Below are 23,346 nucleotides of genomic sequence, written 5' to 3'. Positions count from 1 at the left end.
ATTTTTATTTTTTATTTTTTATTTATTTATTTATTTTGAGACGGAGTCTCGCTCTGTCACCCAGGCTGGAGTGCAGTAGCACAATCTCGGCTCACTGCAAGCTCTGCCTCCGAGGGTCATGCCATTCTCCTGCCTCAGCCTCCCGAGTAGCTGGGACTACAAGCGCCCGCCACCACGCCCGGCTAATTTTTTGTATTTTTAGTAGAGATGGGGTTTCACCATGGTCTCGATCTCCTGACCTCATGATCCACCCGCCTCGGCCTCCCAAAGTGCTGGGATTACAGGTGTGAGCCACCGCACCCAGCCAAAGTGTTCCATATTTTTAAACAGATATATAGACCAATGGAACAGAACAGGGACCTCAGAAATAACACCACACATCTACAACCATCTGATCTTTGACAAACCTGACAAAAACAAGAAATGGAAAAAGGATTCCCTGTTTAATAATGGTGCTGGGAAAACCGGCTAGCCACAAGCAGAAAACAGAAACTGGACCCCTTCCTTATACCTTATACAAAAATTAACTCAAAATAGATTAAAGACTTAAATGTAAAACCCCAAAACCGTAAAAACCCTAGAAGAAAACCTAGGCAATACCATTCAGAACATAAGCATGGGCAAAGACTTCATGACTAAAACACCAAAAGTAATGGCAACAAAGGTCAAAATTGACACATGGAATCTAATCAAACTAAAGAGCTTCTGCACAGCAAATGAAACTATCATCAGAGTGAACAGGCAACCTACAGAATGGGAGAAAACTTTTGCAAGCTACCCATCTGACAAAGGTCTAATATCCAGAATCTACAAGGAACTTAAACAAATTTACAAGAAAAAAACAACCCCATCAAAAAGTGGGCAAAGGATATGAACAGACACTTCTCAAAAGAAGATATTTATGTAGCCAACAAACATATGAAAAAATGCTCATCATCACTGGTCATTAGAGAAATGCAAATCAAAACCACAATGAGATACCATCTCACACCAGTTAGAATGGCAATTATTAAAAAGTCAGAAAACGACAGATGCTGGCAAGGCTGTGGAGAAACAGGAACACTTTTACACTGTTGGTGGGAGTGTAAATTAGTTCAGCCATTGTGGAAGACATTGTGGCGATTCCTCAAGGATCTAGAACCAGAAATACCATTTGACCCGTGATCCCATTACTGGGTACATACCCAAAGGATTATAAATCATTCTACTGTAAAGACACCTGTACACATATGTTTATTGCAGCACTATTTACAATAGCAAAGACTTGGAACCAACCCAAATGCCCATCAGTGATAGACTGATAGACTGGATAAAGAAAATGTGGCATATATACACCATGGAATACTATGCAGCCATAAAAAATAATGAACTCATGTCTTTTGCAGGGACACGGATGAAGCTGGAAGCCATCATTTTCAGCAAACTAACACAGGAACAGAAAACCAAACACTGCATGTTCTCACTTATAAGTGGCAGTTGAGCAATGAGAACACATGGACACAGGGAGGGGACTATCACACACCGGGGCCTGTCTGAGGATGGGGGGCTGCGGGAGGGACAGCATTAGGAGAAATACCTAAGGCATGCAGGGCTTAAAACCTAGATGACGGGTTGACAGCTGCGGCAAACCACTATGGCATGTGTATACCTATGTAACAAACCTGCACGTTCTGCACATGAATCTCAGAACTTAAAGTAAAATTAAAAAAAATAAATAAAATTAAAATTAAAAAATGATTAAAGTAGGCTGGGCATGGTGGCTTAAGCCTGTAATCCTAATTACTCAGGAGGCTGAGGTGGGAGGATCACTTGAACCCAGGAGGTTGAGGCTGCAGTGATCTGCAATGGCGCCACTGTATCCAGCCTGGGTGACAGAGTGAGACCCTGTGTCAAAGAAAAAAAAAAAAGAAAAAGGTTAAAACGGTAAATTTTGTTATATATTTTACCACAATAAATAGAATGCGAGTAGAGGCTGAGAGCCTGTTGAATTAGGTACTGTGGAACACTGCAAGGAAGCAAAAATAGCAAAATATCGGCCAGCAAAAGACTGAATGGGCTCCATCCTTTCAGTCTGCAGGGGCTGGGGCCCCCATGGCCCCCTGGGTTAAGGTTTCAGCATCGACTGTGAGATGTCATTTGTTCTTTTCCATTTGAAGAACACGTCAAATTGGGCTGTTAAATGGAGAAACAGAGGGGATAGTCACCCCTTCTCTCAATCCTTGAAGTCCCTGTTTTAATTTATTTTGGGTCATATTAATGATTTTAATGGCTTGGGCAGGTCCTCAGGGTCTCGTCTGCCAAGACCAACAGTAAGGGACAAAGTGTGGGTTTTATTCCAATTGGAGCATCCATCCCAGCGTTAGAAATTCAAGAGCAGAAAGAACTGAGACCACTGGAATATTCTGCAAAGCTATTGCACCAGTGATCAGGCTAAGGCGGACTTGTTTGCCTTCAATCTTATGTCCCAGGGAACAGAGAGGGTTCCTCCCTTACATTTAGTGGGGTCTCTGGGGAAACAGTGTCAATTAAGGCCATAAAAGTTTGCTTAGTGCGTGGGAACCAGTGGACCCCTGTGTTTGTGAGAGCAATTGTCCTTTGGTGAGGGTCAAGGAGTATGCTGTGTCCCTAGCAAGGCTGGAGTGGTCACGGATGCTCTATTTTGGGGGATGTGAGGTGGGCTCACATCTTGAGGATTGGGGTTTGGATTCTCTGTCTAACTTGTTTTAGAAGCGCCTGGACCTCTTTGGGGTCTTACCGTAAATCTGATTATCGGGGAAGCCCAGGTTGCAAAGTTGCCAATCCCAGGGTTGGGGGGTGGCCATGGAAGTTCTGAAATGGGGGCTCTTACCTTGTCAGTAGGGTTTGGTGCTTTGGGATGAGAAGACGGGGTCCTGGAATCAATCATTCCAGGCCATCGAGGGCCTCTGTAGGAGTAGTCACATGAGGCCGGGCATGGTGGTTCATACCTATAATCCCAGCACTTTGGGAGGCCAAGGTGGGAGGATTGCTTGAGGCGAGGAGTTCAAGACCATTCTGGGCAACACAAGGAGACCTCATCTCTACAAAACTAGAAACAATTACCCAGGCATGGTGGAGTGTGTCTGTAGTCCCAGCTACTCAGGAGGCTGAGGCAGGATCACTTGAGCCCACAAGTTCGAGGCTGCAGTGAGCTGTGATTGCGGCACCACACTCCAGCCTGGGTGACAGAGGGAGATCCTGTCTCTAAAAAAAAAATAAAAGAAAACAAAAGTGTAATCACTCGACTAGTAAGGGGAGCTGCACAGCCTTATAATTTGTAGGTTCTCCCCTGAAAAATAACTGCCAGGTGCTTGTGTCAAGAGCCTTTCTTCTAGAACACCACGGGGTTCGGCCTCACTCCAGTTCTTCTGCCATACTTCTCCATCTCTTCCTTAAACTCCAATCCATGAATCCAGAGGAGGAGTTGGCAAGCTACAGCCTCCAGGCCAAATCTAGCTCACTGTGCATTTTCTTTTCTTTTCTTTTTTTCTTTTTCTTTTCTTTTCTCTTTTCTTTCTTTTATTTTCTTCCTTTCTTTCCCTCCCTCCTCCCCTTCCCCTTCCCCTTCCCTTGCCCCTTCCCCTTCCCCTTCTCTTCCCTTTTCCTATCCTTTCCTTTCCTTTTTGACAGGGTCTCACTCTGTTGCCCAGGCTGGAGTGCAGTGGTGCACTGAACCACGACAGATCAATTTAATGATTGGTATCAGCAGTAAGGGGTCTGTCTGCGGCAGGAGGGGGCCATTTTCCAAGCCACAAATGCCCAACAGAGCAAGGGAAAGTGAAACTGAAGGGTTAATTTGGCCAGGTCTGCCTGCTCTGCTTGCTTTTGGGTCATTTGGTTTTTAATTTTTTTTTCTCCTTTTTCTGTGAAGCTTAAGGGCCACAGTAGCTGAAAGCCTTGCCGCTGAATGCTGAAACTTAACCTTCCCTGGCTACTGTATAGATAACATGCATAAGTCACCATGGTACCGGCTTCTTCAGTTGTTTTTCAGGAACTTGGGCCAGCTTCTGTCCAGTTCAAACTGGTTGAGACCACCAACCCTTCAACTGGGCCTGCACAAGTGCCCGAAAGGTAGCCTTTTGACACTGGAGGGCCAAAAACTCCACCTTCGGATAATGCTAATGCTACCCTTTTCTGTACACGTGTCTTGTGAAATGCCATGAACTTCAGCCATGCTCACATTGAAGGAAGCTGTTACTTATCTTCGGGGGACGAAAGACCTAAGGACTTAAAAAGGATCCACCTCCCCGATCAGTGCCCTTGCGAATAAATCTTTTCTTTTTTGCAAAACCATGTCATAGTGGTTGATTTACTGCACCAGCAGAATGAACACGAACCTGGATGGCAACAAAAGGCTGCAGGTCATGCCCAAGTATGCCGTGGGGGTGGGGAGAGGGCAGCACGTGGCCACTTCCACCGGGGAAGTGGATCCCATCTTATAAATTATTAGTTTGAGGGTCACCATGTGCTAGCATTGTGTTTGGCAGTGTTTGAAGTTAACTCCGAGCCAAAGTGAAGCAGGCACAAAAGCCAACCAGTGCTTTTCTCATGGTCTAAATCCATAATTGTTTAATACATTTTGAAATTCGGATCCAGGCACATTGCAGATTTCTGTTTCAGTTTCTGTTCCCTCCCCTTGTAGAGTTGCATTTTGTGTGTGTGTGGCCTCCTCCAGGGAGTCCCAAATCCATATCATCGTATCACCCTAGGACAATGGCTGCCTCGCTGACTTTAGGGGCCCAGGACCTAAGCTGAGAGCAGAGATGTTCTTCTTCTTTTTTATTTTTTTGAGACGGAGTCTTGCTCTGTTGCCTAGGCTGGAGTGCGGTGGCATGATCTCGGCTCACTGCAAGCTCCGCCTCCTGGGTTCAAGCGATTCTCCTGCCTCAGCCTCCCAAGTAGCTGGGACTACAGGCGCCCACCACCATGCCCAGCTAATTTTTGTACTTTTAGTAGAGGAAGTGTTTCACCATGTTGGCCAGGATGGTCTTGGACTCCTGACCTCAAGTGATCCACCCACCTTGGCCTCCCAAAGTGCTGGGATTACAGGCGTGAGCCACCGCACCTGGCCAGAGATGTTCTTCAGTGCAGCAACACTTACTAGAACCCACACTTACTAAAAAGTCCATCCGCTTTCCAGCTATGCAATTGGGTGACGGCATCCCTGGACCCTTTGGGAAGACCTACGGTAAAATATTCAGGTCCATTTATTAAAAAATAGAATTTTTTTTTGAGACAAGGTCTTGCTCTGTCGCCCAGGCTAAAGTGCAGTGGCACAATCATAGCTCACTAGACTTGAACTCCTGGGCTCAAGCAATCCTCCCGCCTAAGTCTCCAAGCAGCTGGGATTACAGGGGCATATTACCATGCCCAACTAATTTTTTTTGTTTTTTTGGTAGAGATGGAGTCTCGCTATGTTGCCCATGTTGGTCTCGAGCTCCTGGCCTCAAGTGATCTTCCCAGCTCAGCCTCCCAAAATGCTGGGTTTATAGGCATGAGCCACTGTGCCCAGCTGAGACTTTTATTGTTTTTTAAATTATTCTATGGCCCATGACACAGCCATCTGTGTCATGAACGGCTGTGCCCAGCCGTTCATGTTCTTATTGTTGAGTTTTAAGTCCTTTTTGGCCGGGCACGGTGGCTCACGCCTGTAATCCCAGCACTTTGGCAGGCCGAGGCAGGCGGATCACAAGGTCAGGAGATCGAGACCATCCTGACTAACACGGTGAAACCCTGCCTCTACTAAAAATACAAAAAATTAGCCGGGCGTGGTGGCAGGTGCCTGTAGTCCCAGCTAATTGGGAGGCTGAGGCAGGAGAATGGGGTGAACCCGGGAGGCAGAGCTTGCAGTGAGCCGAGATCGCACCACTGCACTCCAGCCTGGGCAACAGAGGGAGACTCCATCTCATAAAAAAAAAAAAAAAAAAGAAAAAGAAAAGAAAAGAAAAAAAAAAAAGAAAACCTCTGGGCATTAAAAATGCTGTAACAAAGACAGAAAATGTACATGCCAAGGGGATATATGTGTGTGTGTGTGTGTCTGTGCTTATGCGTCTGTTTATGTGTGTATGTGTATGTCGTTTATGCATCTGTGTGTCTCTCTGTGTGTGTGTGTGTGTGTGTGTGTGTGTGTGTGTGTGTGTGTGAAATAAATCAAAGAGAATAGTGGACAAAAGACAAGAACAGACCACACATATGAAGAGAAAAACAAACGGCCAACAAGCAGGGACAAATAACATTCTTAAAGCCTCAAAATGGCATATATAAAAATCAAGGCCCGAACGACCCCATGCTGGCCAGGGAGTGGTGACAGCGTCATGGGAGGAACATGTTCGTCCAGGGAGGAACAGCTCACAGCGTCATGTCAGAGCCGATGGGAACAGCTCACAGCAGGTCCACCAGATCAGATTCCACCCAGGAACACCAACAAGCTTCAGTGTTCATAACCTTCACCAGTTAACTGCATTTCTCAGAACGTACTCAGAGGAAATGATCAAAGATGGGCACAGAGGCCTATGTTAAATAATTATTTATAGGCACAATCTTGATGTTCAATAGTAAGGGAATAGATAAATTAAGATACAACTGTAAGATAGAAAATGATGTGGCCAATTATGTCTGAAAATATTTTATAACATAGAAAATGCTTATAAAATGTTAAATGGAAAATGATAAAAATAATATGTAGAATATGAATCTAATTTTTTTTTTTCTGAGACAGAGTTTTGCTCTTGTTTGTTGACCAGGCTGGAGTGCAATGGCACAATCTGGGCTCACTGCAACCTCCACCTCCCAGGTTCAAGCGATTCTCCCGCCTCAGGCTCCTGACTAGCTGGGATTACAGGCACCGGCCACCATACCCGGCTAATTTTTGTATTTTTAGTAGAGACAGGGGTTTCACCATGTTGGCCAGGCTGGTCTCAAACTCCTGACCTCAGGTGATCTGCCCACCTTGGCTTCCCAAAGTGCTGGGATTACAGGCATGAGCCACCGCACCCAGCCTAATTTTCTTTTAAAAGAAAAAAGATATGTATACATGCATAGAAAACAATTGGAAGAAAACGCATCTAAATGTTAATAATGGTAATGATCCATGAACTGATTCTGAAGGTCTTTGTTTTGAGACAGAGTCTTGCTCTGTCACCCAGGCTGGAGTGCAGTGGTGCCATTATGACTCACTACAGCCTTGACCTCCTGGGCTCAAGTGATCCTCCCACCATAGCCTCCAGAGTAGCTGTGACTACAGGCACGCACCGCCATGCCCAGCTAATTTTTTTTTTTTTTGTATTTTTTGTAGAGATGGGATCTCCCTGTGTTGCCCAGGCTGGTCTTGAACTCCTGGGCTCAAGCAATCTTGCCTTGGCCTCTCAAAGTACAGGCGTGAGCCACTGAGCTGGAACCTGAGGGTCATTTTTATTATGATTTTGTGATTTTTAAAAATTTTCTGCAGTATACATATAATATTCATAATCAGGGAAAAGTTTTTACATACATAAAAGAAAAACATCAAGACTCCAATATAAAGAGGGACAAAGGGCATATTCAAATATTTTTCAAAAAGAAAGATCAATAGGCTGGGTGCAGTGGCTCATGCCTGTAACCCCAACACTTTGAGAGGCTGAGGTGGGAGGATCGCTTGAGACCAGGAGTTCAATACCAGCCTGAGCAACACAGCGAGACCCCCTGCCCCCCCAAAAATTTAGCTGGGCGTGGTGGCGCACACCTGTAGTCCCAAAGTCCCAACCACTCAGGAGGTTGAGGTGGGAGGATCACCTGAGCCAGGGAGGTTGAGGTTTCAGTGAGCTGTGATCACACCACTGCACCATGGAAATAACTTCAACATCCAACAAAAGAGTATCTAAGAGACCAGAGAGAACACTGTGCCTCTGTTTAGAAGTATAACAAGGACATGGATGAAGCTGGAAACCATCATTCTCAGCACACTATCGCAAGGACAAAAAACCAAATACCGCATGTTCTCACTCATAGGTGGGAATTGAACAATGAGAACACATGGACACAGGAAGGGGAACATCACACACCAGGGCCTGTTGTGGGGTGGGGGGAGGCGGGAGGGATAGCATTTGGAGATATACCTAATGTTAAATGACGAGTTAGTGGGTGCAGCACACCAACATGACACATGTATACATATGTAACTAACCTGCACATTGTGCATATGTACCCTAGAACTTACAGTATAATTTAAAAAAAAAAGAAGTATAATGAGGACAGTTTAGATGCTTGAAAAAAAAATCTGCTACAAAGCTAAAGAGGGAAAAAAGATAAAAACTATAGATACACTGTGTTGAAAATAATGCAAAGTTCTATATGAACAAAGCAGAGGGTAATGTATCAAGTGCAAAATGCAGTTTTATTAAGAATTATGGGGATTTTATTTTTCAAAAGTCCACATTTTCTGAAGTGTGGTTATTTTGCCTGCATAATTTAAAAAGCATACTGAAAGCATTTCATAAATGATAGCACTCCGTATAAAGTATGATCACCAAGAGGGCAGCTTATTCTTGCTTAGGACTAAGTAGAAATAACATTCATTCAAGATTAACTCTGTCTTCCTGTCTCTGAAGTGTTGGGACAGGGAGAGCCACCTTTTCCAGGGTTTGCAAAACAGCTCCATGTGGGACCACCATGGAGCCCGTCTCCCTGGGCTTCAGCTTCCCCTCTCCAGTGGGTGCTGGGAGGGGCTTCTGTGACCTGGGCTGGTGACTGGTGCTACATAGTGAGAAGCCCTGCAGGGCAGCCTCACCAGCCCAGGGTGGCCCTGCCCAGCCCTGGTCAGTGAAGAGGAGCTTCCAGACACACCCATCCTGATGTTGTGCCCATCTTCCCTGAATGCGCTGGGCACCTGCCTGGTAGCTCCCAATTTCTCACTAGGGGCTAAATGGCAAGAGGTGATGTTGGCATGTTAGGATCTGGCTACAATGATGCTGCGCCGTGCTGTGACAGCTGTGGGAATGCCCCTGACTGCACTGTCACTAACACACAGCTCTGCAGTAGAGCTATTTACATGAGTTAAGTCCAGGAAATTCACTTTTTCCAAATGCCCACCACCCAAGATTATTCTCCTCTCTAGCAATATAATAATGTTCACTGGAAAGTGATGCTAGTCATAATTCTTATTTTATTATTATTCTGAAAATAATAGTTTATGGAGGAAACTCCCGATTAAAGCCATGTCAGGAGCCCGTCCGAGGATACAACAGTTGATATACCTCCTTTTAATTTCACACAGGGTCTTGCTTTGTCACCCAGGCTGCAGTGCAGTGCTGTGAATCATGGCTCACTGCAGCCTTGACCTCCTAGGCTCAAATGATCCTCCCACCTCAGCCTCCTGAGTAGCTGGGACCACAGGGACATGCCCACATCTGGCTAATTTTTGCATTTTTTGTAGAGACGAGGTCTCACCATGTTGTCCAGGCTGGTCCTAGACTCCTGGGCTCAAGTGATCCCCTTGCCTTGGCCTCCCACAGTGTTAAGATTACAGGTGTGAGCCATGGCACCCAACGATATCCCTTCTTTTTATTGGCAAGAAAGATCTTTCCCCTTGTCAACAACTTCCAGGCCCATCAAGGAAAACAGGTGGCAAGACTATCTCACATGACTCTCAACACTCCTCCTGGAGTGTGGCCCTTCTGGGGAGGTGACCGACTTTAACTAGAGGAGGCACCCTGGCATGCAGACCTGATTGGGGTGATAAGGCAAGGCTCCCACACCTGGAGGAAGGTGGTCTGGATCTAGGAGCCAGGGAGGATCAGGGTGCTTTCCTTGTTGAGTAGCTCAGAAAGTGGCTACTGACACCAAAGCACATCATGTTAGTTTCGAGGTTTGCTCCCCAGGGAGAAATTCCTGCCAGCTCGGGGGGGAACCACGCACAAGAGCTTTGCCACATCCAGCGCGTCGATGGGATCCACGTCCCTCAGTCCAGCATCCCCTGCACCCAGCAGGCTGCCAGGCACGTAGTATGTGCTGAGCAGGTGTTTGTTGAACTGGATGGCCAAGGGCTTCCCCTCGCTGTGCAGCCTCTGGTGCTCAGTGAGGTGCGAGCTCCAGTTGAACATCTCCCCACATTTCTCACACTTAAACGACTTCTCCCCGGAGTGGATTTTCTGATGTTTAATGAGACAGTGGTTCTGGCTGAAGGCTCTGCCGCACTCACTGCACTTGTAGGGCTTCTCACCGGTGTGGATGCGCTGGTGCACGATGAGGGACGAGTGGCAGCTGAAGGCCTTCCAACACTGGCTGCAGTCGAAGGGCTTCTCGCCTGTGTGGATGCGCCGGTGCACGATGAGGTAGGCGTGGGAGCTGAAGGCTTTGCCGCACTCGTTGCACTTGAAGGGCTTCTCGCCGCTGTGGATGCGCCGGTGCACGAGCAGGTACGCGTGGCAGCTGAAGCCCTTCCCGCAGTCGGCGCACTTGAAGGGCTTCTCGCCCGTGTGCGTCCTCTGGTGGAGGGTGAGGCGCGAGCGGCTGTTGAAGGCCTTCTCGCAGTCGCTGCACTTGAACGGCTTGTCCCCGCTGTGGATCTTCTCATGCACGGTGAGGGATGAGTGGCAGGTGAAGGCCTTGCCGCAGGAGCCGCACTGGTAGGGCTTCTCGCCCGTGTGGATGCGGTGGTGGCGTGTGAGGTGTGTACGCTGGTTGAAGGCCTTGCCGCACTCGCCGCACCGGTAGGGCTTCTCGCCGGTGTGCACCCGCAGGTGCATGCTGAGCAGCGAGCTGCAGCTGAAGGCCTTCTCGCAGGCGCTGCACTTGTAGGGCCGCTCGCCCGTGTGGATGCGCTGGTGCACGTTGAGGGACGAGTGGCAGCTGAAGGCCTTCCCGCACTCGCCGCAGAAGAAGGGCTTCTCGCCGGTGTGGATGCGCCGGTGCTCCAGAAGGTTGGTGCTCCAGGTGAAGGCCTTGCCGCATTCATCGCACTTGTAAGCCTTCTCCCGGCTGTGCCAGCGCCGGTGCAGCGTGAGGGAGGAGCCCTGGCGGAACGCCTTCCCGCACTCGCCGCACACGAACTCGCCCTCCCCGGCGCCCGCCCCGCGCTGCCGGCGCACCTGGGGGAACTTTTCTGGCTCACTTGGCGTGGAGGCGTTTTCCCCTGCACACAGTCTCGCGGGGGCCTTGGTTCTGCCCTCAGTGGCCTGGACGTTCTTGCGTGTGTCCAGCAAGGGTCCCCCCTCGGGAACGCGTTGCTGGGCGAAGAGGGGACACCTGAGGGGGAATTCCTCTACAGGGACGTCCCAGACCATGGCAGGTGCGGGCGCCCAGGGCGCAGCCTGACTCCTCTGCAGAGCACCTGCCTGGCGCCCCCACGCCTGCGCCCCGCCGCGGGGCCGCTCCATGATGGGCTCCTGGGCCGGTTCTTCTTTGCAAATGCCCTGCTGTTGAGAGGGCACCGCCTTCAGCTCCCATTCTGTAAGATATTGAAAATGATTTTCTGTGAGCAAGCGGAAACCTGGCCTAGAATTCAGATTTGAGAATTGGCCTGGAGATGCAGATAAGCCCAGAAAAGAGAGGAGAGGCCACCAGGGCCAAGGCTGGAAGGCGCAGGCAGAGAGAAGGGAGAGCCCAGGATGAGATGGGCAAGCAAGAGCGGGAAGAAGGGAGAGGAAGAACACGGAAGGAGCTACCAGAGAGCAAAGACCGGGAGAGGCGGAGAAGCCAAGGGAATCCCGGAAGGAGCAGCTACAAGCACCAAGGGGGCTGAGAAAGGGGCAAGCTTGGGAGCTGTTGATGAGGATTACACTCATTCACAGACACGTCGGCTGACCGACTGCTCTGTATCAATACCATGGCAGGTGCTCGCAATACACAGGACAAATACATGTTTTTTCTTTGTTTGTTTGCTTGTTTGTTTGTTTTGAGACCGAGTCTTGCTCTGTCGCCCAGGCCGGAGTGCAGTGGCGCGATCTCGGCTCACTGCAAGCTCCGCCTCCCAGGTTCACGCCATTCTCCGGCCTCAGCCTCCCGAGTAGCTGGGACTAACAAATGAATTAAAAATTGTCTGTGGTGCCAAAAGGAAAAAAGGGCTCCCCACACCCCAGCGCTTCCCTTTAGAACACTGGGAATTGCAAATGCTTTCTCTGTCTCGAGACGCATGCAAACCTTTTCAGAAGCAAAATGAGCCTAGTCCAAGAGTCGAGTCCAAGATGTAAATTCCTGCTTGTCAAAAAGCTACAAGAGGCTGGGCGCGGTGGCTCATGCCTGTAATCCCAGCACTTTGGGAGGTCAAGGTGGCGGATCACTTGAGCCCAGATCAAGACCAGCCTGGGTAACACAGTGAGACCCCTCTACAAAAAATACAAAATTAGCCAGGAATGATGGTACCTGTCTATAGTCCCAGCTACCCAGGAGGCTGAGGTGGGAGGATCACCTGAGCCTAGGGAGGTTGAGGCTTCGAGCTATGATCATGCAACCACACCCCAGCCTGGGCAATAGAGGGAGACCTTGTCTCAAAAAACAAACAAACAAACAAAACCCAAAAAGCTGAACTCTTCCTTTAGGTGAAGACAGTTGCCCTGTGTGCTGGGTTGGATGTATCTCCTCTGTCAAAGGGGGAGGTTTCTTTCTCTCCTGTACACCACATCTGGTTAAACACTTATTCAATAAGAAGGCTTTCTTTCTTTTCTATCTCTATAGCAAGGTTTTCTGAGCTGGCAGGAGATTTTATTTCTAACTCTGTCCTCCCCAGGCTTAAAAGGGAGCAGTCTAGTGCAGCAGGCAGAGCTGCATGGTGGTGCTGCCTGTGGCCCCAACCCATCCAGAAGAGCAGGGCAAGTGGAACTGGCCATGGCACACATGGCAGGTAGCCAGGTGGAGAGTGAACAGCATGTGCAGAAGCTCAGAGGTGAGACAGTAAGATGAAGACAAGACACGCAGAGGCAGGAAGGCTGAGAGGTGACCCTGGCAAGGTGGATGGGTTCGAGGTGACCAGATGCCTGACTCAGAGGGCAGCCGGGGAAGAAAGGCCTTTTGCACAGAGGGTGACGTGATCATATGGTGTCTTGACAGGGGGCGGGGAAGCAGAGGGCGGGGACACAGTCTCGCTCTGTTGTTCAGGCTGCAGTGCAGGGGTGCAATCATGGCTCACTGCAGCCTCCAACTCCTGGGCTCAAGTGATCCTCCCGCCTTGGCCTCCCAAAGTGCTGGGATTAGATGTGTGAGTCCCTGTGCCTGGCATAATGGTTTGTCTTGAAGGTGGCTTTGGTGGTGTGTAAGGTGGTTGGAGCCAGCAGTTAGGGAGGCCAGTTAGGGAGGCCATCTGAATAATTCAGGTGAAAAATGGCAACTTCAGACTGGAACCAAGGCTGTGAAAATGAACAGGAAGCAGCAGATCTGAGAGCCATTTAGGTGCTAAAACTGATGGCCCTAGCTGTTGACTGAAGGTGGCAAGAGAGGAAATGGGGGAGAGGATGAGACCTCAGCAAACACCCAAGCCTGGGTGGATGGTGGAAGCTTTTACAAAGACAGGGACGGGAGGAGGAAGGGCCAGTTCCAAGTCTGGTTTTAGACATGCAAGCAGAGGCCCACGAGATGGTCAGTGACACAGGGCTGCAGCTCAGCTGGTGTTGCTATAGTGTAGACCACATCCACACCAAGTGAGAGGTAAGAGTCTAGGGAAGGTGCACAGAGCAGAGAGAAGAGGCCCAGGCCAGAAAAAAGTTGTTTTGGCAGCAATAGGGCCAACAACACAGCAGGGCACATCCATCTAAGGGATACTGTGCAATCAGTAAACATCACGTGAGGACGCTCACTATGCCATGGCCAGTGTGGTAGCCAGACTCCGGCGTGAGTGCTATGCTTCTGAGGGTGCATAAGGCTTTATTTATTTATTTGTTTGAGATGGAGTTTAGCTCTGTCACACAGGCTGGAGTGCAATGGTGCGATCATGGCTCACTGCAACCTCTGCCTCCCGGGTTCAAGCAATTCTCCTGCCTAAGCCTCCAGAGTAGCTGGGATTACAGGCGCTCACCACCACGCCCAGCTAATTTTTTTTTTTTTTTTTTTGAGATGGAATTTCACTCTTGTTACCCAGACTGGAGTGCAATGGCACGATCTCAGCTCACCGCAACCTCTGCCTCCTGGGTTCAAGCGATTCTCCTGCCTCAGCCTCCCGAGTAGCTGGGATTAAAGGCGTGCACCACCATGCCCAGCTAATTTTGTAATTTTAGTAGAGACAGGGTTTCTCTATGTTGGTCAGGCTGGTCTCGAACTCCAGACCTCAGGTGATCTGCCTGCCTCGGCCTCCCAAAGTGTTGGGATTACAGGTGTGAGCCATCACGCCTGGCCACATGTAGCTTTAGAAAAGTCTATCTGCACACAGAGGAAGGGCCCAGAGGAATCAGTGACATGGTCAGTTATTAGAGAACCGTTATCTCTGGGTGGAAAGATTATGCAGGATTTCAGTAACCTTTCAGCCTCATTTTCAGTATATTCATATATGAATCAAATAAAAATATGAATTTTTTGAAACCTGTAATTTTGTTAAAGAGGACAAAGCAAGCATCAGAGGCTGGGGTGAGAAATAAAGACCAGAAAGCTGGGGCTGCAGCCACTGTTGCAGGTTGGGGCTGGGTGGTGTGTGGCAGCGGAGGGGGATGGAGGAGGGGCTGCCTTCCCCAACCCCCGTGTTCTGTGCTCCACAGCTTATCGGCTGCCTTTCCCACAGAAAGGTGTTTCTCGAGCTTTCTAGACACCTAACATGCTCAGCAGTCACTGTCCAATAAATTAAGCCGAATTTATCACTTATTTATCAACCAACTCAGAAGAGAAGTCTACAAAAAGAATGTTGGAGAAGAAAAACAGACTACCTTCTGCTCAACACCCACCCCAGTCCCCTTTCCCTTACGGAGGACTGCCATCTTGGCCACAGCCTGGAAGCCCTCGCTGACATTGACCCTGACCCTGATGCTGGCCCTGACCCTGACGCTGATGCTGACCCTGATGCTGATGCTGACTCTGACCGTGACGCTGATGATGGCCCTGACGCTGATGCTCACACTGGCCCTGATGCTGATGCTCACGCTGGCCCCGACACTGATGCTGGCTCTGACCCTGACGCTGACGCTGACCCTGACACTGACCAACGCCAGCTGCCCCTTCCCTGGTGGCCCTCTGCCCCCAATCCCACACCCCCGGCTGCCCAGCCAACACCACTGGCTCAATATTTCTATTCCTGCCTCCCCATCCCCATCAGCAGGTGGCCATTTGGTCCCAGTGGCCAGGTTTGTTCCCTGTTGTATCCCAGAACAGGTCTCAGCACACAGGCAGTGCTCAGTACGTGCTGAAGGGAGGCGGGCGGGAGGGTCTGGCGGGGGACCTGAGAAGGGGAGATGGAGCCGGGGCAAACTGAGGGAGGAAAATAGGGGCCATAGGAGGAGGTGCCACCAGGGGTGCTGGGGCTGGCACCCTTCCACCTGTGCCTCTGCTCACCTGGACAGGGCCCTCTGGGGACTTCCCTCTGCATGCTCCATGGCTCCTCGCCTCGTTCCAGATGAGAGATCACATCTGGCTTGTGCAGTGGAGGTCCTGCTCGTGGAGAGAAAGTGGGCTGGGCATGCTGCAGCTCTCCAGGCCCAGTCGACCTTACAGGCCGCCCCCTAACAAGGACAATGCCTGTGAAGTGGACACCCGCTCTGGGAACAGGAGGTCCTCTGGGCCAAAAGCGGTGAGGGTCTCAGACTGGAACCCAAATCCCAGTGTATACTCTGAAGACCCCACGTGTGCTGACGTCCTTACTTCATTGCTCGAGGACCGTTCCAGAGCCAGCTGGGCTCCAGGGTCCCACCTTCTTCTCTTCTCTCCCTGCCCCCATCCCAGGACCAGGGGAAACACCAAGCAAGGATGCTACCAGCTCCCACGCTGTCCCCTGGGGACTTCTGGCGTGGCCGAGGCCCCTGGCCATGAGTGCCCCAAGGCACAGGCCTTGCTTCCTACCCCATGATATATCTGGCACCAGGGCCGGCACTGAAGGGATCCTCCTTAATATCTACCATGCAGAAGAAGGCTGACAGCCGACGCCCAGCCTGGGGCTGGGGGGATTTTACCTAGGGCAAGAAGGTTCTGGTAGTTCTCCAACATCACATCCCGGTACAAGGCCCTCTGAGGGGAGTCTAGTTGACCCCACTCCTCCTGGGTGAAGTCCACAGCCACATCCTTGAAACTCACCGATTCCTGAAATGACATATAGGTTCTCACTCACCCAGGACTGATTCCGTGTCCATGGTTCCAAAGGAGCCAGAGATTGATTAAGGACCCTACAAGTAAAGGGTTAACCTCAGGTGACCTTCTCCCATGCCAGAAGGTTGTGCTGTAGACACTGACCATGACTGAATTCGGGGACCAGGGGCAGGGAGGGGGGCTGGAAATTGGCATGCATTCCCACACCACCTTCTAGATTTGGAAAGCAGGTCTGAATAGACACCACAGGGCCCTGGCAACTTGAGGTGGGACCCAGGGGCTGTACATGGCTGTTGTATCAGGCTCTAAGTCCTGGGTGAGATGCTATGCTTCCTGGAGTCAAGAATTTCAAACTTAAAAATTTGAGAGAATATTAATAGTACAAAAATCCCAGCAACTCTATTCAAAGCTCACTAATGCAAAAGGATCCGAACCCAGACTAGAAACTGTTATTACACTCTAAGGAAGGAAACCTTGTATATATCAGCAAGTTCTGTGCCCCAAGGGACCAAGAGAGGCTACCTGCAGTCCTCACCTGACTGCCTTCCAATCCTTCCTGCCTGCTCCCCCTGGGCCTGGGCATCCTGGCCACCACCCAACTCCAGACTTGCTTTGATCCTTGAAAGGATCAAATAGATGCCAAGTAATTTCACTGCATCCCAGGACAAATCCCAGAAACACGGAATTCCAAAAACCTACTCAACAAAGTAAAATTCACAATGTCCAGCATCCAATCAAATAACTAAAAGGTGAAAAATATTAATGAAATCAGAGGAATTAAGAGTATATTAGAACAGTATGTGTTTACCTCAAAAGAAGTCATTATGGGAGGAAACGAGAAACAAAAAAGACATAAGACATAGAAAACTAATAGCAAGGCCGGGTGGGGTGGCTCACGCCTATAATCCCAGCACTTGGGAGGCCAAGGCGGCAGATCACCTGAGGTCAGGAGAATTGCTTGAACCCAAGAGGTGGAGGTTGCAGTGAGCCAAGATTGCGCCACTGCACTCCAGCCTGGGTGACAAGAGCCAAACTCTGTCAAAAGAAAAAAAAAAAAAGGACATGTAAATCCAACCATATTAGTAATTACACTAAATGCGAATAGTTTAAACACTCCAATTAAAAGGTGGAGATTGTCAAACTGAATTAAAAAAGCAAGCTACAGAAACCCACTTTACATACAAAGATAGGTTAAAAGTGATAGGATAGAAAAAGATAAACCCTGCAAATACTAATTTTTTTTAAAAAAAGCTCAAGTGCCTATAGTAATAGCAAAGTAGATTTCAGAGAGAGGACTATCAGAGATAAAGAGAATACTACATAATGATAAAACAGTTAATTCATTAAGAACTCATAGCAATCCTAAATATAAATGTATCTACTAAAAGAGCTTCAAAATACATAATGCAAAAACTGACAGAACAATTAAAAAACACCATCATTCAACTTGACTTAACTGATATTTACATAACACTCTAACCAACAAAGGCATAATACATATTTTTTCAAGGGCATGTGGAACATTTACCAAGATAAACCACACTTTGGGAAATAAAATAAATCTTGGTAGACTTGAAAGACTTTAAATCACACGAAGTTCATTCTTTGATGACAATAGAATTAAATCAGAAATCCATAATAGAAAGTTATCTGGAAAATGCCCTAAATATTAGGAAATGAAACAACACATTCTGAAATAACATATGGCTGAAGAATACATCACTAGGGAAATTAGAAGCTATTTTGAGCTGAATAAAAGTGAAAATGTAACATAACAAAAGTTGTAAGATATAGTTGAGGCAGTGCTTAGAAATTTACAGCGCTGAATGCTATATGAGGAAAAAAGGTATCAAATCAATATCTATGTTTCAATCTTAAGACACTAAAGTAAGTAAAGTAAGTTTCAATCTTAAGACACCAAGGAGATAATAAGGATCAGAAATCTCTGAAATGGAAAACAGAAAATAGAGAAAAATCAATAAAACAAAAAAATTGTTTTTTGAAAAGATCAATAAAATTGACAAACATATATTTACTATATGGCTCAGCAATTTCACACCTAGGTATTTATGCAAGAGAAATTAAAATGCACAGCCATACATGTACTCAAATATTTATAGCGGGTTTATTTGTAATAGCAAAAGCCTATGAGTAACCTAAATGTCCATGGAGCAATGGGATGAACTGTATACCCCTCACCTCAAATTCTTATGTCTCAATGCTCGGTAACTCCAAGAGAGGTTTTTTTTTTTTTTTTTTTGAGACATGGTCTCACTCTGTCACCCAGGCTGGAGTACAGTGGTGCAATCTCAGCTCACTGCAACCTCTGCCTCCTGGGTTCAAGAGATTCTCCTGCCTCAGCCTCCCGAGTAGCTAGGACTACAGGCAAGCACTAACGCCCAGCTAAATTTTTGTATTTTTAGTAGAGACAGGGTTTCACCATGTTGGCCGGCTGGTCTTGAACTCCTGACCTCAAGTGTTCCACCCACCTCAGCCTCCCAAAATGCTGGGGTTACAGGCGTGAGCCACTGCACCCGGCCTGGAGAGAGGTTCTTTAAAGAAGTAATTCAGTTAAAATGAATTCAATGCAGTGGGCCTTGATCCAATATAACTGGTGTCCTCATAAGAAGAGGAAATTTGGACACAGACATAGAAGAGGTAAGACCATGTGAAGATGCGGGGGAAAGGTGGCCATCTACAAGCCAAGGAGAGGCCTCAGAAGAAATCAACCCTGCTGACACCTTGATCTCAGATTTCTTGCCTCTGGAACTGTGAGGAAATACATTTCTGTCATTTAAGCCCTCCTGCCATACTTTGTATGGCAACCCTAGCAGACTAATACAAATGGAATATTACTCACCAATAAAAAGGAACAAACTACTGATTCACACAACAATATGGATAAACTCAAAAGCACATGCTAAGCGAAATAAAGCAGAGACAAAAGACCACATAGGATAAATTCCATATGAAATCCTTAAAGAGGAAAATCTACAGCAAAACTATAGTGGTTACCAAGGGGAGAGGGGAGACCACTGAATGCACAGGGGCATGAGGACATTTTTGGGTCATGGAAACGTCCCATATCATGATTGTGGTGCTGGTTACACAACTGTATACGTTTGCTCAACCTCATCAAATTGTAACTTCAAATTGCACAATTGTGCTGTATATAGATTACACCTCAATAAAACCTTACCCCCCAAAACACTGGATTTCAGATGAGGAGGTAGAGATGAGGACAAATGCTGAGAACACACCCCTAACTGAGGCATGCAGGCATGAAGGATGACAATAGCCGAGGGAAGGAGAAAATGGGCTGAAACAAGGCTCCAAGCCAGGTGTGGGGGCACACACGTTGGTCCCAACTACTTAGGAGGCCGAGGTGGGGGATTTGCTTGAGCCCAGGAGTTGAAGGCTGCAGTGAGCTATGATTGTGCCACTGCACTCCAGCCTGGGCGACAGAGCAAGACTCTGTCTCAAAAAAAAAAAGAAAAAGAAAAAGAAAGAAAAACAAAAAAATAGCTCCAGAGGTATCAGAATATGGTGTTGGCCAGTGAGGCTGTCAGAGGCTACATGGCTTCAGTGTGGGGAGCATAAACCAGCAAGAGTAGGGTAGGGTCTGAGGCCCGCACAGGCCTTTTTGATGGGTATTTCTGGCCACTGGGAGAAGTCCATGTCTAATGTGTCATCATTCTGCAGGGAAAGGAATAAAAAACCCAGACAGTATGCACTGGAATCAGATGCTGATGTGGTAATGACACTAGCAGAGAAGTCAGAACAGACCACACAAGATGTCCCAGGAGACAGAACAACTTGAACTGTGAGTGAGAATGAGACTGTCAAGAGAAAATGCCAAAGCTGATGTGTACTCAGGAGAGTCAACTGGTTATTCAAAGATCTAACAAGCTAATATTTTAGGAATAGGAATAACACATGCACGAGGGCCCTACCACCTAGATGGAGCTGCACAGACACATACAGACATACATACACGCACACACATTTTTTTTTTGCTGAACCATTTGAAGGTAAGTTGCAGACATCATGATGTCTCACTCTACAGTCTTCAGCTTGTATCTCCTGTGGATATTCTCTTACATAATCACAGTACTATTATCACATGCAATAAATTTCATATTGATACAATATGACCTAAGATACAGCCCATTTTCAAATTTCCTCTTGTCCCAAACTGCCCTTTATCAATTTTTTTGGATCTATCCCCTAAGCAAGGAACATGCATTGCATTTGACTGTCAAGTTTCTTGAGGACTATAAAGCATTGTGACACACTACAGAAGTGAGGCACAGCTCACAATACACGTTTTGCAGCTGTTTCTAGCTGGCTATAATCTGCCATCACCTCTTTTGAGTGGCAGACTGACAAAATCACAAAATGCTAAAAAAAAAAAACCCCAAAGACCCCTTATTCCTCCAGATCTTTCACTCTACTGTGCTCTCTTTGTCAACTGCACCCTTCTAAATACCACCATGGGGTGAGGTGGTTGCGGTAGAAAAACAAAATGAGGAACAGAGTTCACAGTCTCTAAAAGGAGGGATCTGGGTCCCATTTGGCTGCAGAAGTTCCCAGGGCCAATTCCTTGCTGAGCCCCCAGATTCTCTAAATCTCCAGGACTCTCCATGAAGGCCCCATGCCAGGGGCCGGGTACAGAGGAAAGCACACAGGGATGTGTCCCCTACCGCCACTCTTAACCAAGTGCTGCAATCCAGCCCTTCCTGAGCTGCTCCACGTGCCCCTGTCTGATTCCACTCCCAGTAAACCAACCGTGCAAACATCCTGCACCAACCCCTGGCCAGCACGTGGATAGGCAAAGCGACCCCATGTGAGCCGTCAACTACTTTCTCAGATTCCACTAAAACTACTCCTCAGAGCTCTCAGCACAGCGCTGGGCAGAGAGATCCCCAGCAACTGACCCACTGAATTGGACTGGGCGAGACATTCAATAGAGTACATCTCGAGGGCACACCTCGGGCAACATCTGGACTCTTCACTTGGAGCTGTTCCCACTGCCCAGAGCTTCCTGAGGACTGGCCAGCAGGCACCCGGGTGAAGGTCTGTGGAAGGCTGACGATCCAAGGCTGGGGAGGGAATGTGCCAACCCTCTTCATAAAGAAGGAAGAACACACAGCCACTCACCTTGGACCTGGCTTCGGGAAGACCCCAACCCGATATATCCTCGAGATTCTCTTTCAGGGAAAGAGCAGGATCCTGAGAGGAAAGAGCTGGGGAAGGAGAAATGAGTCAAGGTCACGGCTACCAGGCTCACGGCTGAGCTTAAAGCCCACCTGTCGTGGCACAAGTGAGAATCAGAGAGGAGGCAGAACCTGCCAGCAAGGCCAGGTGGGGAACGAGCCCCAGTAGCTAGCCCCAACAGAAACAGCATCGAGGAATAATCTGCCTGTGTCTCAGACACTCCAATTCATGACGAAAAGAGCTGCTACCCCCAATCAAGCACGTCTGAGTGGGAACAAATGATTGGGCACGGGGAAGAAAGAAGCAGGAGGCCAGGAGCGATGGCTCACGCCTGTAATCCCAGCACTTTGGGAGGCCGAGGCGGGCGGATCGCTTGAGCTTAAGACCAGCCTGGGAAACATGGCAAAACCCCGTCTCTACTAAAAATACAAACATTAGCCGGGCGTGGTGGCGCGCGCCTGCAATCCCAACTACTTGGGACGTTGAGGCGGGAGAATAGTTTGAACCCGGGAAGCAGAGGTTGCAGTGAGCGGAGATCAAGCCATTGCACTCCCGCCTGGCTGACAGAGTGAGAGTCCATTAAAAAAAAAAAAAAAAAAAAAAGATGCTGGATGCTTCTGGGAAACTGGCCTGATCTCTCTGAGTGTCAATATCCTCAAGTGCAAATCCACAGACATACTGACTACAAGAGTGAAGCTGTACCTGTCTTCTCGGGCTCCGGGGCAGGGATCTCCATGGCCTCCACGGCAGCCTCCCCGGGAGGAGTGGGCAGCTGTGTAGCCTCCAGGATCCAGGGCAGGCCCTGAAGAGCGAGTCCTGCTCCTGGGGCTGAGGGGCCTGCAGCGGAGCCCCGCGGGGCGGCCACGCGCTCACAGCTGCACGATCACACGCACGGAGCCCCCTCCCCGCGCCCGGCTGAGGTGGGGTTCAGGCCGGCTCCGCAGATACCCACTCCCCACACCAGGCTCAGCCCCATGCCCGGCGCACTCACGCCCCGGCACACCCCCGCCACACGCTCCTCCCGGCGAACCCGCGCTCGGAGACCAGGGCCAGGCCTAAGGTTCCGCGGCCCGGAGCCATCGGACGCGGAGCGACCAGCGGACAGGTCCCGAAGCGGACAGAGACCGCCGACGGTCTGAGGGACCGGCAAGTGGACAGACCGGACTCCCACAAAAGGACTGCGACTGCCACAAAGAGCAGCAGGCGGCCGCTGCGGGAAAGTGCGCCTGCGCGAAATGGGCGCAAACTACACCTCCCGGGAGCCTTTGCGCCGCGCAGGCGTCAGACTCCATTTCCTAGAGCGAGTTCGGGCCGGTGCTTGCGTCCCGACGCGAACGAGTATCTAGCACATCCTTCTAGGAAATGTAGTTCCTGGGCCCACAGCCGGGAGCTCCGGCACCCGCCATGCTCTTGCGGGCGAATGTCGCTGTGTATCTCCGCGTGCGGATGAGTGTAGTGCCGCTGCATGGGTGTCTAATTGCGAGGATATTGGGAGGGCGGTGTCCAGCAACTAGAATTTGTCCTGTTAGTTCGTCCACGTCCCCACGTAGCTGGGAGTCGGGTGGGTTCCTGCCCACATCTGTCTGCAGGAAAGACTCAAGCCCCTGGTCTTACGGATATTGGGAGTGGTGGGCCTGGCCTCGAGGGGTTTTCCAGGGGCCCTGCCCCCACTCCCCCTTCTCGAGCCACATATCTGAGGCCCATGGGCGGGGGTCCCCAGAGGTGGGAGAGCCTTGGCCTAGTCCCCCCAGAGGGTCCTGTCCACAGTTCACCCTTGGGGCGGGAAAGGAAGGTCTGGGTGGCGGCCCAGTCCTGGCTGCACAGAGCTCTGCCATGAACACAGTGATGACGCCAGCGACAGAAACATTGAATACGTACTGAGCACCAACCACACGCCAGGCCTACTTCAAGAGCTTGGAGTAC

General features: G+C 49.1%; 1 protein-coding gene across 3 annotated transcripts; it reads right to left on the bottom strand.

The window, feature by feature from the left end:
- Positions 1–8,370: 8,370 nt before the first annotated feature.
- On the bottom strand, positions 8,371–22,656 carry ZNF74 (zinc finger protein 74). Of its 3 annotated transcripts, XM_034952261.3 has the most exons (6): positions 22,126–22,179; positions 21,367–21,452; positions 17,146–17,241; positions 16,074–16,200; positions 15,460–15,555; positions 8,371–11,440 (listed from the first exon to the last, which is right to left on the bottom strand). In XM_034952261.3, the coding sequence occupies exons 4-6, from the start codon at positions 16,105–16,107 to the stop codon at positions 9,849–9,851; spliced, it is 1,722 nt and encodes a 573-aa protein (XP_034808152.3). In that variant the 5' UTR covers positions 16,108–16,200; positions 17,146–17,241; positions 21,367–21,452; positions 22,126–22,179; the 3' UTR covers positions 8,371–9,848. The 3 variants fall into 3 exon arrangements, with proteins under 3 accessions (XP_034808152.3, XP_008958064.3, XP_008958065.3); XM_008959816.4 differs by lacking the exon at positions 17,146–17,241 and having other exon boundaries at positions 22,126–22,656; XM_008959817.4 differs by lacking the exons at positions 17,146–17,241; positions 21,367–21,452 and having other exon boundaries at positions 22,126–22,644.
- Between the last annotated feature and the right edge of the window lie 690 nt (positions 22,657–23,346).

The sequence above is a fragment of the Pan paniscus genome, chromosome 23 (genome assembly GCF_029289425.2).
Source record: "Pan paniscus chromosome 23, NHGRI_mPanPan1-v2.0_pri, whole genome shotgun sequence".
NCBI classification, from domain to species: domain Eukaryota; kingdom Metazoa; phylum Chordata; class Mammalia; order Primates; family Hominidae; genus Pan; species Pan paniscus.
This window is presented reverse-complemented; position numbering and strand designations above follow the sequence as displayed.